Source organism: Phyllobates terribilis, unplaced genomic scaffold (genome assembly GCF_046119375.1).
Source record: "Phyllobates terribilis strain yellow unplaced genomic scaffold, ASM4611937v1 Scaffold_3__8_contigs__length_932513732, whole genome shotgun sequence".
In the NCBI taxonomy this organism is placed as follows: Eukaryota; Metazoa; Chordata; class Amphibia; order Anura; family Dendrobatidae; genus Phyllobates; species Phyllobates terribilis.
Genome location: NW_027362763.1, coordinates 205,287,810 through 205,303,137, shown reverse-complemented (window position 1 = coordinate 205,303,137; position 15,328 = coordinate 205,287,810). Strand labels below are relative to the sequence as shown.

Sequence of the window (15,328 nt, the reverse complement as noted above, 5' to 3'; positions counted from 1 at the left end):
GCAATAGAGTGTTATCCAGAGTGCAGCGTTAAGCAAAAGCTGGAACCAAAGTAGTATTTAGGCAGTTTAGAGGTAGTGGGTAAGCCGTGCTGCTGGTATTGTAACTGTGGCGCCCTGCTGCGCATTGGTGCCACAGAACCCAGAAGGATGCATGGATGGACTTCTCCACAAGAGGCCCTCACACATTCACACACCTCCACCCTACCACCTCAGACCAGCAGAGGGAGCCCGTTAGGGATATATAAAGGGAGGGTGGAGTTAGGCAGCTCAGTTTGAGTCTAGAGTTAAGTCACAGTCAGTGTTCAGAGAGGAACACAGCTCAGAGTGAGCAGAGAGCGTGCCGACGCTCAGAGAGCGGTGAAGACGCAGCACGCCAGCTGCCGAGTAGTGAGGGCCCCGAGTGTGGTCGACGGCGAGGAGGAAAGGAGAGTGGAGCTAAGGGGGCAGAGGAGCTTAGTAAGCTCACCCCGTTATACAAACCGGACACCGGGTTCGCGCCTACAGGGACTATTTATACCCAGTAGAAACCACCGGAACCCCTGGAGAACTACAGGTCCCAGGTTCACCAAAGGCTGATTGTAGTACCAGGGCTAGGAGTCACGGAGGTCCCAGCGTCCAGGGAGAGTGATCTCCAAAGAGAAGGCCCTACCACCAAGTCAGCAGGTGCAAGGAGAGACAGAAACCAAGCTAGGCCTAGTTCCAGGCAGGCCAGAAGCTTAGAGAGTAAAGCCACGGATCAGGAGGCCCTATACCCGCTCACTGGGGAGAGTCCAAAAGTGTGCCCTTCACCTGGAGTACCCTGGACCGTGCCTACAGCATCACCAGTAAAGGTACTGAAGCAAATCCCCTGTCTCTGTCCGTTACTTCTGCTGCGCCATCGCTCCCCCTGCACCACAACGCCCAGCGCAACCTGCACCGTTTACACTGCCCTGAGGCCTGCTCCACCTGTGGGGAGCCGTTCCATCTCAAGCTGCCCTAACACCTGCCTCAGAGGACTGTCGCAGCGGTGGTGATCCTCACCAGACACCACAGGTGGCGTCACGACAAATCCCCTATAAATATCCCCTTTTTGCACTGACCGCCCTGGGTCGCGGACCGGGCCAGCCACCATGATATCCCCCAAAAAGCAGCCATAAGGCCTGGCTGCCGAGTACCCCACGGCCCTGGGGGCGCGTCATAACCAATAAAGTAGTTGAAGAGAAGGTGTCAGTTCAATTTATTTTTGACACTTTTCGAAGTATTTTTCTTCTTCAGGAGAACCACAGAGATCAGTGAGTTCTTCATTGGATGCAATACCATACGCGCAGGTTACCCACTACCTCCAAACTGCTGACATACTATGTTGGATCTGCCAACCTGTGGGGCTGCAGCAGCTGAGAATCATATAAAAACTAATGATGAGCGAGTATGTTCGGTTAACTCTTTCGGTGAGTATGCTCTGGCGAGTACCGAGTATCTTCAGCGTACTCAGTGATATGTTTCAATCACTCCGTGTGCATGATTTGTGACTGTTTGACAGCTTTAATACATGTGAGGAATGCTTAAGAAACAAGCATTCCTCACATGTATTAAAGCTGTCAAACAGTCGCAAATCATGCACACGGAGTGATTCAAACATATCACTGAGTATGCTGAAGATACTCGGTACTCACCCGAGCATACTCGCTCATCACTAGTAAAAACCTTTTCACTGTTGTGTCTCACATAATTGCATCAGCTGAGCAGTTCTACATTTTGCACATTTTGCTTAATGCTGCAACCTAGATAACACACCCTCTTGCGCTTCTATTGTTCCCCCAACCATTTTCTAATTTACTGAAATTGTCAGATACAGTGCAGAAAGTGTCTAAATCACATAATATAGTACAAGTTCAGTTTTAGGGTACACATTGCACAATAATTCTGGCATTTTTAGTTTATTGAATTTCTCCCATTGTTTAGAAAGCTTCTATCATTTGTGAAAGTATAACATGGCGCGGGGCGGCAGCCATGGGAGAGGTACTCAACTCATACGCCACGCCCAAGCACTTACATGAAAATGGGGGTCCTGGCTGGTTGTGTGGACTTGTACTGTGAGGGCTCTACACCCATGTAGGCTGCATATAACCGATGTTGCAGGTTGGCCAGGACCAGATGTTTCACAGTTCAAAGAGGGAGACCATCATTTAAAAATAAACTTTTACAGAACGGGAACTTCGTAGGGAATATATACAGGAGATAGCAGGTACACAGTCTTATGAATGTTTCCTTCACAACTTGGAGCATTTTTCCACACCGTTTCAATTACTTCCTCTTTACTCTCTCGACATTTACTGTTCCTCACTACTTCACCATAACTTAGCTTGACACAAGAGTCCTTTACTTGACCCACGTTTCCGCAACTTCTTTTCCCTTATGGGACCTATGGTGCCAGTATGGCAGGTACTTATCTTCTCTAATGCTGACGCTCTGGAATTCCCACCTTGGGCACTCTACTCATCTCACATTCTTAGTCCTGTCTAGGCCCGTTACCTTCAAGAGTTATAAACTCTAGGCCTTTCTACTAGACATCCTCTCTCAGGACCCATCTCCGATAATTCATTCTGTCGCTCTGCCTTTCCTCTCGGCTCACAATGGACCTTAGGTCCTTTCTCTATGCATTCCAGGCCCTATCTGCCTCACTACCAGGAAACTGTCCTTTTCCCTTCAAGTTAGTCCATTCCACTCTGGGCTAGTCCCAAACATTAACTCTCACGATTCCTACTGTCAAACTAGACACATCATACATCACAATTCACATTACAACAATTTACATATTCTTCAAGGGGGAATGTTTACAATATGTCCATCTCCTTACAAAAGCATGCTGAGAGATGCAGTTTTGCAACATCTGGAAAGTCATAGGATGGAGACCACTGATGTAATCACAGTTTTATAGAAGTACTGACATAGTAACATGTTAAAATTACAATGTGCAATGACAATTTTCCAAGAACGCTTTAAGAAATTAAAGCTGAACTGTGATTTTTTGCAACAAATGAAAGGAAGGAAGTCACCTACCAGATTTCGCACATTTCTTCCCATCCTCCTCCAGGGTATACCCTTGTGCACAGGAGCAGGTTACACTAAGTGACCGCGGTGTATCTGTGCAGTACTGCCAGCATCCTCCATTGTTATACCAGCACTCAACCCGCACTGCAGTTACAGAAATTTACAGTTATTCATATTATCATGCATGCATCCTATTCTAGACTGCAAGGAGTGTGATACACCAGCCTCTGTATCACACATGCCAAACTCTGGTCCGTGGGCCAAATCTTGCCCTCAGGGTGGTTTTATTTGGCCCGTGACACCAGAACCACCATCCCTATGTGTGGCCATTATTCTGTATGGAGGACTATGTGGGGCCCATTATTCTGTATGGAGGACTATGTGAGGCCCATTATACTGTATGGAGAACTATGTGGGGCTCATTATTCTGTATGGAGGACTATGTGGGGTCCATTATTCTGTATGGAGGACTATGTGTGGCCCATTATTCTGTATGGAGGACTATGTGTGGCCCATTATTCTGTATGGAAGACTATGTGTGGCCCATTATTCTATATGGAGGACTATGTGGGGCCCATTATTTTGTATGGAAGACTATGTGTGGCCCATTATTCTGTATGGAGGACTATGTGTGGCCCATTATTCTGTATGGAAGACTATGTGTGGCCCATTATTCTATATGGTGGACTATGTGGGGCCCATTATTTTGTATTGAGGACTATGTGGGGCCATTATTCTGTATGGAGGACTATGTGGGGGCCATTATTCTGCATGGAGGACTATGTGGTACCCATAATACTGTATGGAGGATTATGTTGGGCCCATTATTATGTATGGAGGACTATGTGGGGCTTATTATTCTGTATGGAGTACTATGTGGGGCCCATTATTCTATATGGGGCACTATGTGGGGCCCATTATTCTGTATAGAGGACTATGTGGTACCCATAATATTGTATGGAGGACTATGTGGCAGGGCCAGCGTCAGCACCCAGCACACCAGGGCAAGTGCTGGGGCCCTGAGCAGGCAGGGGGGCCCACTCACTGTCAGGCACCCCGCCGCGCTATGGGACCCGTGATCGGTGCGGTGCCATTGTCAGCGCCCGCTTCCCCCTGATTGCTCAGGACCCCGGCAGCCGGCAGCACAATACTTACCTCTCCCCATGCCTCCGCAGCAGCTCCTGTCTCTTCCATGTCCTCTGACTGTGACGTCTCAGGTCAGAGGGCACGGTGACATCTTTACACCGCGCTCTCTCCTGAGCCGTCACAGCACAGAGTGGGAAGACGCCGGCGACGCTGGAGTCCACAGCAGCGGCAGCAGGTGAGGAGACGTGAGGTGAGTATTTGATTTTTTTTTTTTTTATGTATGGAGGCATGGGGCATTATAAGGGAGTGGGGCTGTGTGACATCCTGCATGGGGCATTATAAGGGAGGGGGGGTGACATCCTGCATGGGGCATTATATGGAGGGATGGGGGGGTGACATCCTGCATGGGGCATTATATGGGTGGGGTGACATCCTGCATGGGGCATGATATGGGGCGATGACATCCTGCATGGGGCATTATATGGGGGGGTGACATCCTGCATGGGGCATTAAAAGGGGTGGTGACATCCTGCATGGGGCATTATATGGGGGGTGACATCCTGCATGGGGCATTAAAAGGAGGGGGAGTGACATCCTGCATGGGGCATTATATGGGGGGGTGACATCCTGCATGGGGCATTATATGGGGGGTGACATCCTGCATGGGGCATTAAAAGGGGGGGTGACATCCTGCATGGGGCATTATAAGGGAGGGTGTGTGTGACATCCTGCATGGGGCATTATATGGGGGGATGGGGGGGTGACATCCTGCATGGGGCATTATAAGGGAGGGGGGGTGACATCCTGCATGGGGCATTATAAGGGGGGGGTGACATCCTGCATGGGGCATTATATGGGTGGAGATGACATCCTGCATGGGGCATTATATGGGGGGGTGACATCCAAAATGGGGCATTCAAAGGGGGGGTGACATCCAAAATGGGGCATTATAAGGGGGGGGGTGACATTCTGCATGGAGCATTATAAGGGGGGGAGTGACATCCTGCATGGGGCATTATAGGGGGGAGTGACATCCTGCATGGGGCATTATAAGGGAGGGGGGTGTGACATCCTGCATGGGGCATTATAAGGGGGCTGACATCCTGCATGGGGCATTATAGGGGAGGGAGTGACATCCTGCATGGGGCATTATAAGGGAGGGGGGTGTGACATCCTGCATGGGGCATTAAAAGGGGGGAAGTGACATCCTGCATGGGACATTATAAGGGGGGTGACATCCTGCATGGGGCATTAAAAGGAGGGGGAGTGACATCCTGCATGGGGCATTGTATGGGGGGGAAGTGACATCCTGCATGGGGCATTATAAAGGAGGGTGTGTGTGTGACATCCTGCATGGAGCATTAAAAGGGGGGAGTGACATCCTGCATGGGGCATTATAAGGGAGGCGGGGGTGACATCCTGCATGGAGCATTAAAAGGGGGGGTGACATCCTGCATGGGGCATTATAAGGGAGGGTGTATGTGACATCCTGCATGGGGCATTAAAAGGGGGGGAGTGACATCCTGCATGGCGCATTAAAAGGGAGGGGAAGTGACATCCTGCATGGGGCATTAAAAGGGGGGGTGACAGCCTGCATGGGGCATTATAAGGAGGTGGGGGTGACATCCTGCATGGGGCATTATAAGAGGGTGGGGGTGACATCCTGCATGAGGCATTATAAGGGGGATGACATCCTGCATGGGGCATTATAAGGGGGGCGACATCCTGCATGGGGCATTATAAGGGGGGGTGACATAATGCATGGGGCATTATAAGGGGGGGTGACATCCTGCATGGGGCATTATAAGGGGGGTGACATCCTGCATGGGGCATTATATGGGGGGAACAGCCTGCATGGGGCATTATAAGGGGGGAACAGCCTGCGTGGGGCATTATGTGAGGGGGGGACCAGCCTGCATGAGGCATTATGTGAGGGGAACAGCCTGCATGGAGCATTATGTGGGGGCACAGCCTGCATGGAGCGTTATATGGGGGCCAGTATTCTGTATGGAGCGTTATAAGGGGGCCAGTATCCTGTATGGAGCATTTTATGGGGGCCAGTATTCTGTATGGAGTGATTCGCCGGTTTCTGAGCTATTGTGGAATTTACAATAAATATCGGTCATGTAATGTAAGAAGTGTAATCTTTGGCATTATACTATATATATATTTCTCTGCGGTATCTGTGCATCATGAATCGTGGTATGTGTTAAAGGGGCCCACTGAGACTCTTTCGCCAGGGGCTCACAAAAACCTGGGGCCGTCCCTGCTATGTGGGGTTCATTATTCTGTATGGAGGACTATGTGGGGTTCATTATTCTGTATGGAGGACTAAGTGGGGGCCATTAATGGTATGGAGGACTAAGTGGGGGCCATTATTCTGTATGGAGGACTATGTGGGGCCCATTATTCTGTATGAAGGACTATGTGGGGCCCATTATTCTGTATGGAGGACTATGTGGGGCCAATTATTCTATATGGAGGACTATGTTTGACCATTATTCTGTATGGAGGACTATGTGGGGCCCATTATTCTGTATGGAGTACTATGTGAAACCCATTATTCCGTATGAAGGACTATGTGGGGCCCATTATTCTGTATGGAGCACTATGTGGGACCCATTATACTGTATGGAGGACTATGTAGGGCCATTATACTGTATCGAGGACTATGTGGGGCCCATTATTCTGTATCGAGGACTATGTGGGGCCCATTATTCTATATCGAGGACTATGTGGGGCCCATTATTCTGTATCGAGGACTATGTGGGACCCATTATACTGTATACCGGATGGCACGCGACATTGTCCAATTTTTTTATTTTGGCCCTCTGTCTTTGAGGTTGACATCCCTGCTTTATATTAACTGGGCTGCTTTACTCAGAAAAAAACCCTTTAACAAACAATAAACACTAAAAAGACTTTTGTGGGTTAAGTGGGTTGACCACAGCTTTATTAAAACAATAACTAATAAAACTACATCTATGCCCATTTCCTTAATTTTCACAGAAATTCATCTTTTTAAAACCCAAAGGCGAACTGCTGTCGTACAGGGGGCCTTATCAATCAAAACATAATTGGGCATGGATGAAAAAAAACACCATGCTGTAATGACTTTTTAATTACTTATACATAACACATCACCGATGTCTGAAACTTTTATACATATATACTGTACATACACACATATATATACTGTATATATATTATACTTGTATATTCCATATAACCTTAAACATCTCTATATCTGTACATCTATCCACCACTCTCTATCTTATCTCTATGTACAGATATATATATTTCCTTAAAATTTATTATTGAAGAACAAATGGGAAGGGTGGGAGGGCAAGCTTTCAGCTAAACTGGATGACAGGCCAATTTGGCGCCCAAAACCCCATATATACCTTAAATCTCCACCCCTAAATCCCTGGTGCAGCCGTTTTATTTTCCTGCATTTTTTCCTTAACCCCTTCCTACTCCCTTGCAGTCATAGGGCCTATCCTTATTTAGTTTAGGCCCTGCAAAGCATAGCGTTAACACATACTTTTTTCCCATCTTGCTAATAAATAAATTAATGTCAACTGTGTTTGCAGTACTTGTTCACAGGATAGGTGATAAATGTTGGATTGGTTGGGGTCCTTCCTACCTATGTTGTGACACCCATTCCATTGATTAATGGGGGTCTCAGCAGTAGGTAGATCAGACATTTATTATCTATCTAATAGAGATATGAAAATGTCCATTGTGGAAAAATCTCTTTAGCCCCTTGTCGACATAGCAATTACTTGCACACAGGACCGGCTCCAGGTTTTTGTGAGCGGGCGAAAGAGTCTCAGTGGGCCCCTTTAACACATACCATGATTCATGATGCACAGATACGGCAGAGAAATATATATATAGTATAATGCCAAAGATTACACTTCTTACATTACATGACCAATATCTATTGTAAATTCCACAATAGCTCAGAAACCGGCGAATCGCTCCATACAGAATACTGGCCCCCATAAAATGCTCCATACAGAATACTGGCCCCCATATAAAGCTGCATACAGGATACTGGCCCCCTTATAACGCTCCATACAGGATACTGGCCCCCTTATAACGCTCCATACAGAATACTGGCCCCCATATAACACTCCATGCAGGCTGTGCCCCCACATATTGCTCCATGCAGGCTGTTCCCCCCACATAATGCCCCACACAAGCTGTTCCCCCCATATAATGTCCCATGCAGGATGTCACCCCCCCTTATAATGCCCCATGCAGGATGTCACCCCCCTTATAATGCCCCATGCATTATGACACCCCCCTTATAATGCCCCATGCAGGATGTCACCCCCCCTTATAATGCCCCATGCAGGATGTCACCCCCCTTATAATGCCCCATGCAGGATGTCACCCCCCTTATAATGCCCCATGCATTATGACACCCCCCCTTATAATGCCCCATGCAGGATGTCACTCCCCCTTATAATGCCCCATGCAGGATGTCACCCCCCTTATAATGCCCCATGCAGGATGTCACCCCCCTTATAATGCCTCATGCAGGATGTCACCCCCACCCCCTTATAATGCCCCATGCAGGATGTCACTCCCCCCCTTTTAATGCCCCATGCAGGATGTCACCTCTCCCCCTCCCTTATAATGCCCCATGCAGGATGTCACACACACCCTCCCTTATAATGCCCCATGCAGGATGTCACTCCCTCCTTTTAATGCTCCATGCAGGATGTCACCCCCCCTTTTAATGCCCCATGCAGGATGTCACCCCCCTTATAATGCCCCATGCAGGATGTCACTTCCCCCCCCTTTTAATGCCCCATGCAGTATGTCACTCCCTCCCCTATAATGCTCCATGCAGGATGTCACTCCCCCCCCCTTATAATGCCCCATGCAGGATGTCACCCCCCTCCCTTATAATGCCCCATGCAGGATGTCACTCGCCCCCTATAATGCCCCATGCAGGATGTCACTCCCCCCTTATAATGCTCCATGCAGGATGTCACCCCCTCTTATAATGCTCCATGCAGGATGTCACTCCCCCTTTTAATGCCCCATGCAGAATGTCACACCTCCCATATAATGCCCCATGCAGGATGTCACCCCCCTATATAATGCCCCATGCAGGATGTCACTCCCCCCCATATAATGCCCCATGCAGGATGTCACCCCCCATATAATGCCCCATGCAGGATGTCACCCCCTCCCTTATACAGCCCCATGCAGGATGCCCCCCCCCCATCCCCCCATATAATGCCCCATGCAGGATGTCACACACACCCTCCCTTATAATGCCCCATGCAGGATGTCACTCCCCCCCTTTTAATACCCCATGCAGGATTTCACCCCCCCCATATAATGCCCCATGCAGGATGTCACTCCCCCCCATATAATGCCCCATGAAGGATGTCATCCCGCCTCCATATAATGCCCCATGCAGGATGTCACACACCCCCATCCCTCCATATAATGCCCCATGCAGGATGTCACACCCCCCCCCTTATAATGCCCCATGCAGGATGTCACACAGCCCCACTCCCTTATAATGCCCCATGCCTCCATACAGTAAAAAAAAAAAAAAAATCAAATGCTCACCTCACGTCTCCTCACCTGCTGCCGCTGCTCTGGACTTCAGCTTCGCCGGCATCTTCCCACTCTGCGCTGTGACGGCTCAGGAGAGAGCGCAGTGTAAAGACGTCACTGTGCTCTCTGACCTAAGACGTCACAGTCAGAGGACGCGGAAGAGACTGGAGCTGCTGCGGAGGCACGGGGAGAGGTAAGTATTGTGCTGCCGGCTGCCGGGGTCCCGAGCAAGCGGGGGGAAGCGGGCGCTGACACCGGCACCGCACCGATCACGGGTCCCATAGCGCGGCGGGGTGCCTGACAGTAAGTGGCCCCCCCCGACTGCTCAGGGCCCCAGCACTTGCCCTGGTGTGCCGGGTGCTGACGCCGGCCCTGCTTGCACATCCTATGTATGGAGCGGGCTCACCAATGGGTGATGGCTAACTGTATCTCCTGCTGTTTAACCATTTAATTGCCACTCTCAATTAAGCATTTAAATGGCCCAGTTGAGCGACGCAAGTGTTCTGGTGCCTGTGACTGGGCTACATAGCAGATCGTCAGTTTCCCTATATACAGCAATACTATAGTATTGTAATAAATAATACAAGTGATCAAATGATCACAGACTCAAGTCCTCAAGAATGACAAAAAAAATAAAGTAAAAATTAAAAAGTTATTATTATTACTTCTGCTTCATTCATTGTCTATGGAACAACCTAGTACAGTGCTAGAGGTGTTTCCAGAAGTCCCATAGACAATGAAGGGAACGGAGGTGGAGCATGGTTTCAGAGTCCAGTTCTCAGGATGCCAGCGGTCAGACATTCAGTGATTGGCATTCCCATGCTGAGGAAAAAGGATAACTTGCTTTTTTTTTAATAATGCTTTAAAATATATTGAAAAAAAACAAATTTGTATTGTCGCGTCTGTAAAAGTCCAATCTATTAAAATATCAAATTATTTAAATTCTGGAAAGAAATAAAAAATTGAAAAAAAAAGCTGCCACCAAATGCTGTTAATAAAAACAAGAGCTGAGCACACAAAAAACAACAACTCTCATACGCAACCACTGACGGAAAAATGAAATAGTTACAGGTCTCAGAAAATGGTTCTGTGTTTTGAATTTTTTTGTAAACCACTAATATACAGTGGCATGTAAAAGTTTGGGCACCCCTGGTCAAAATCATTGTTATTGTGAACAGTTAAGCAAGTTGAAGATGAAATGATCTCGAAAAGGCATATTGTTAAAGATGACATATTTCAGTTGTATTTTAGGCAAATAAGTATATAGATGTTTTTTTTTTCATTTTAAAAATTACAATAAGGGAAATGGGCCTATGCAAAAGTTTGGTCACCCTTGGAGATTTGTGTGCTTTGATAATTTTGACCAAGGTTTCTGACCTTAATTAGCCTGTTAGGGTTATGGCTTGTTCACTACCATCGTTAGGGAATGCCAGGTGATGAAAATTTCCCAGCTTTATAAAAACCAAGCCTCCTCTAACTTTATGCCAAAAAAACAGCAGCCATGGGTTCTTCTAAGCAGCTGCCTAGCACTCTGAAAATGAAAATGGTGGAGGCCCATAAAACAGGAGAAGGCTATAAGAAGATAGCAAAGTGTTTTCAAGTTGCCCTTTCCTCTGTTTGAAATGTAATTAAGAAATGGCAGTTAACAGGAACAGTGAAGGTCAAGATAAGGTCTGGAAGACCAAGCAAAATTTCAGTGAGAGCTGTTCGTACGATTGCTAGAGAGGCAAATCAGAACCCCCGCTTGACCTCAAAAGACCTAGAGAAAGATTTAACAGACTCTAGCTTTGTGGTTCATTGTTCTACTGTTCAGAGACACCTGCACAAATATGACCTTCATGGAAGAGTCATCAGAAGAAAACCTCTCCTGCAGCCTCACCATAAAATTCAGCATCAGAAGTATGCAAAAGAACATCTAAACAAGCCTGATACATTTTGGAAACAAGTTCTGTCGACCGAAAAGGTTAAAATAGAAGTCTTTGGCCACAATGATCAAAGGTATGTGTGGAGAAAAAAGGCCACCAAATTTCAGGAAAATAACATCTCGCCAACTATTAAGCGTGGGGGTGGATCAGTCATGCTTTGGGGTTGTGTTACAGCCAATGGTACAGGGGACATTTCACGGGTAGAGGGAACAATGGATTCAATGAAATTTCAACAAATTCTTGATGCAAACATAACACCATCTGTAAAAAAGCTGAAGTTGAAAAGAGGATGGCTTCTACAAATGGTTAATGATCCTAAACAAACATCAAAATACACAATAGGCTACCTCAAAAGGTGCAAGGTTTTACAATGGCCCTCACAGTCCCCTCTTCTGAACATCAATGAAAATCTGTGGCTAGACCTCAAAATAGCAGTGCATGCAAGATGACCAAGGAATCTCACAGAACTGGAAGGATTTTCCAAGGAAGAATGGATGAAAATCCCTCAAACAAGAATTGAAAGACTCTTGTCTTGCTACAAAAAGCTTTTACAAGCTGTGATACTTTCAAAAGGGGGCGTTACTAGGTACTAACCATGCAGGGTGCCCAAACTTTTGCATTGGTCCATTTTCCTTTTTCGTCATTTTTAAAATGTAAAAGATTAAAAAATATATATTTTTTGCCTAAAATACAAAGGAAATCTGTTATCTTTAACTTCAGGCCTTTTAGAGATCATTTCATCTTCAACTTGCTTAACTGTTCACAATAACACTAACTTTGACCAGGAGTGCCCAAACTTTTACATGCCACTGTATATATATATATAAAAAAAAACCTTACATTGTGTATCGCCACAATTGCACTGACCTGAAGAACCATGTTGCCTGGTTAGTGTTACCGCCTAATGAACACCGTAAAAACAAAGCCCAAAAGACAATGGCAGAATTTCGGTTCTTTCACCATTTAACCCAACTTGGGATTTTTTTTTCATGCTTTTCAGTACATTGTATGGTAAAATGAATGGAGTAAAATTAATTTGTCTCCACTACATTGCCTAAAATGCAAATAGAAATGATGAGGAACAAATGGCTACTTGTGAAGTCAACGTCCTCCGTATTCCACATCACTCATTATACCCTGCATTCCTATAGGAAAATGTGTTTCTACCAGCGCAGGAAAAAATGTGGCCAATTTTCTTACCATTTTCACAATGTCTTCCTGCATAGCGTGGTGGACATAGACATGTGTAAGTATAGTGATACTGCTGGCAGATTCCCCCATTTTGGCATGGATTCTCTTTACATGGGCTGAGGTCTATAAAGAGATAGTTAAAAAAAAAGTAAATAGTGTACAGTATTCTTAATATAAACTCATACACAGAATTAACTTCATCATTAAATGTGAATCTCATTAACAAAGCAACATATCCAGAATCCATTAGATCTAGGATGGCAATCTTGTAAATCTGCATTTTCCAGAACCTTGGTCATATCACAGAGTCTGTTAATTTTAATTTTTTTCAGATACAAAGTTTTCAAATTTAAAGACGCACGTGAATCAAAGTTTTTATCATCTTAATATATTGCAATCATAACGCATATTTTATAGCACCATGTACTTGCAATTTTGCTTTTCTACCAAGCTAATTCTTCTCTTTTCTCAGCTCTATGTAGAAACAGGAAGTCTCTTGTCCCTTCATTTATCATTCCCTCTTCAACTTCTGACCCAGCTGCTCCGCTCCTCTCCCTGCCAGGGACTTTTACAGTGACTCATGACTCATGCAGGGAAAATTGACCTCCAGTTTCTACATAGAGCTTAGAAGCATTCAGCTAGTCAGTTTTTAATCATGTGATGTCATTGACTTAATGGAAAAGAGAAAAACTAACTGGTTAGAAAACAAAATGAGCAATTGTAAGATTGTAAGTACACAGTGCTATATAATATGATGATAGCAATATAAAAAGAGGATAAAAATTTTGATGGGAGGAGGAGGAGTGCTTCTTTAAAAATAAAAAATAAAAAAATAAAAAATAATCACCTATCTTGACAGTTCTGTAGCTCAACCATGTAACCCAACCTCCCGTGATGGCAATCACAGTCTGCAGAGATCACATGCAGGTTGTACAGAGGCAGGGAGAGCCAAATAGGGGAGAGTAGAAGGGGGTATAGTGATTGGTTTTTGTTTTTTTTTCAGTATCATCATGACCATGGTAGGAAATCAGCACAGAAATCTCTATGATTTTGTGTAGATTTGGTGCATTACTACATCACAATAAGCCAAGAGTGTGCTGGGTGACATCCACAAATCTGCTTAACCCGGTGTATTCTGCTGTATCAATAAATCTGTTCTATGCTGAAAGAGAAGCTCTTATCTGAAAATAGTCTATTACTTAATGTCGGCCGAACCCATCGATATTGACGGGTTCGGCCGCCATTCGAGTACAAGATGTATGTGTACAGGAGCGCTTGACAACTGATCGTCTACGGTGATGTCGATTGTGACTGTCCTAATTCAGACCGCTGATTGCTCTGTTCTCATGGAGATAATTCACCAGCAGAAATGTCTGTTGACGGCTTTCTCAGAACACATCAAGGTTAGATTCACACGTCCGACGTCTCCACATTTGAGAAAACGGTCTGATTATTCTGATCAGAGTTTCAGACGTGGAAACAAGAAAAAAAAGTTTTTCCACCCTCTCTATTCTGTCAGTCCATGAAAATCAGATGTCATTCGAGTGCGGTCCGATTTTTTTTCACAGACCCATGGATTTGCAAATTTTAATCCGACAATCAGATCAAATACAGACATATTTCAGATTTTTTCCGCGGACCTCTCAGTTCAAGGAAAAAATCGAAAATGTGCACAGTCCCAGAGAATATTATAGGGACAAATGCTATCTTTAAAAACTACATATAGCACTTGTACAAGAAAATCGGTCGTGTGCACAAGCCAAGATTGCATGAGCATTGTTCGGCAGACAACCATCTAATGTTTGTCGCCAGCTTTTAGAATCTTAAAAAAAACAAGTAGCAGGGTGAAAAGTGCTAGATTTCTATTTTATTTAATACAGTTTGTCTCAACCTTTCTCTGACTTTCTCTAGGGGGTTGGAGTTTCCACACTGCCTCTGACATGAATGCATCACACTGCACAGTCTACTGCTATCCCAGTGCCATATACTCTCATCTGTGACTCTCCAGAGCATAATATAATGTATATTACTACAGCTATCAATGTGATAAGGCCATACCTCCACATAGTCACCAGATCTAGAAATTAGTACACCGTAATTGCTACAATCAAGATGGCTGAAAAAAGCTGGACTCTATTAGAAAAGGTTAAGCAGTGCCATAGAGATTATTTTACTCACCTTCATAGTGATACCAAAACTCTGTCTACAAAAGAACAGGGGAAAAAAAAGTCAAAATAATAACCCTAGCATTTGCAAGCATACACTTAATAAAAATACAATTATCGGCCTTTTCAAGTCTATTCCCAGTTTAGTTGCTGGTTGGAGTTGCCAACTATGTGCACTCAAGAGTTGCACCGTTCATTGCTGACCTAGACAACCCATCTCTTCTTCATTGGAAAGTCTAGTAGGTTGGTATAGCCCTGGCTCTTATAGTAGATTAACACAATACTAAGGCTGGTTTCACAAGTCACAAGTAGGGACCAAGATGTCCGGACCGGCTAGTGGTCTCC

The 15,328-nt window shown here is 45.4% G+C and overlaps 1 protein-coding gene across 4 annotated transcripts in view; it reads right to left on the bottom strand.

Moving 5' to 3' along the window:
• LOC141259092 (coagulation factor X-like) overlaps positions 1-15,328 on the bottom strand; it is a 70,108-nt gene that overhangs the window by 19,124 nt on the left and 35,656 nt on the right. For all 4 annotated transcript variants that reach the window (XM_073674574.1, XM_073674576.1, XM_073674577.1 and 1 more), the window contains 3 exons: positions 14,997-15,021; positions 12,828-12,941; positions 3,040-3,174 (listed from right to left, as the gene is read on the bottom strand). In XM_073674574.1, the coding sequence (XP_073530675.1) occupies positions 3,040-3,174; positions 12,828-12,941; positions 14,997-15,021 (274 nt within the window). The remainder of the gene's footprint in view (positions 1-3,039; positions 3,175-12,827; positions 12,942-14,996; positions 15,022-15,328) is intronic.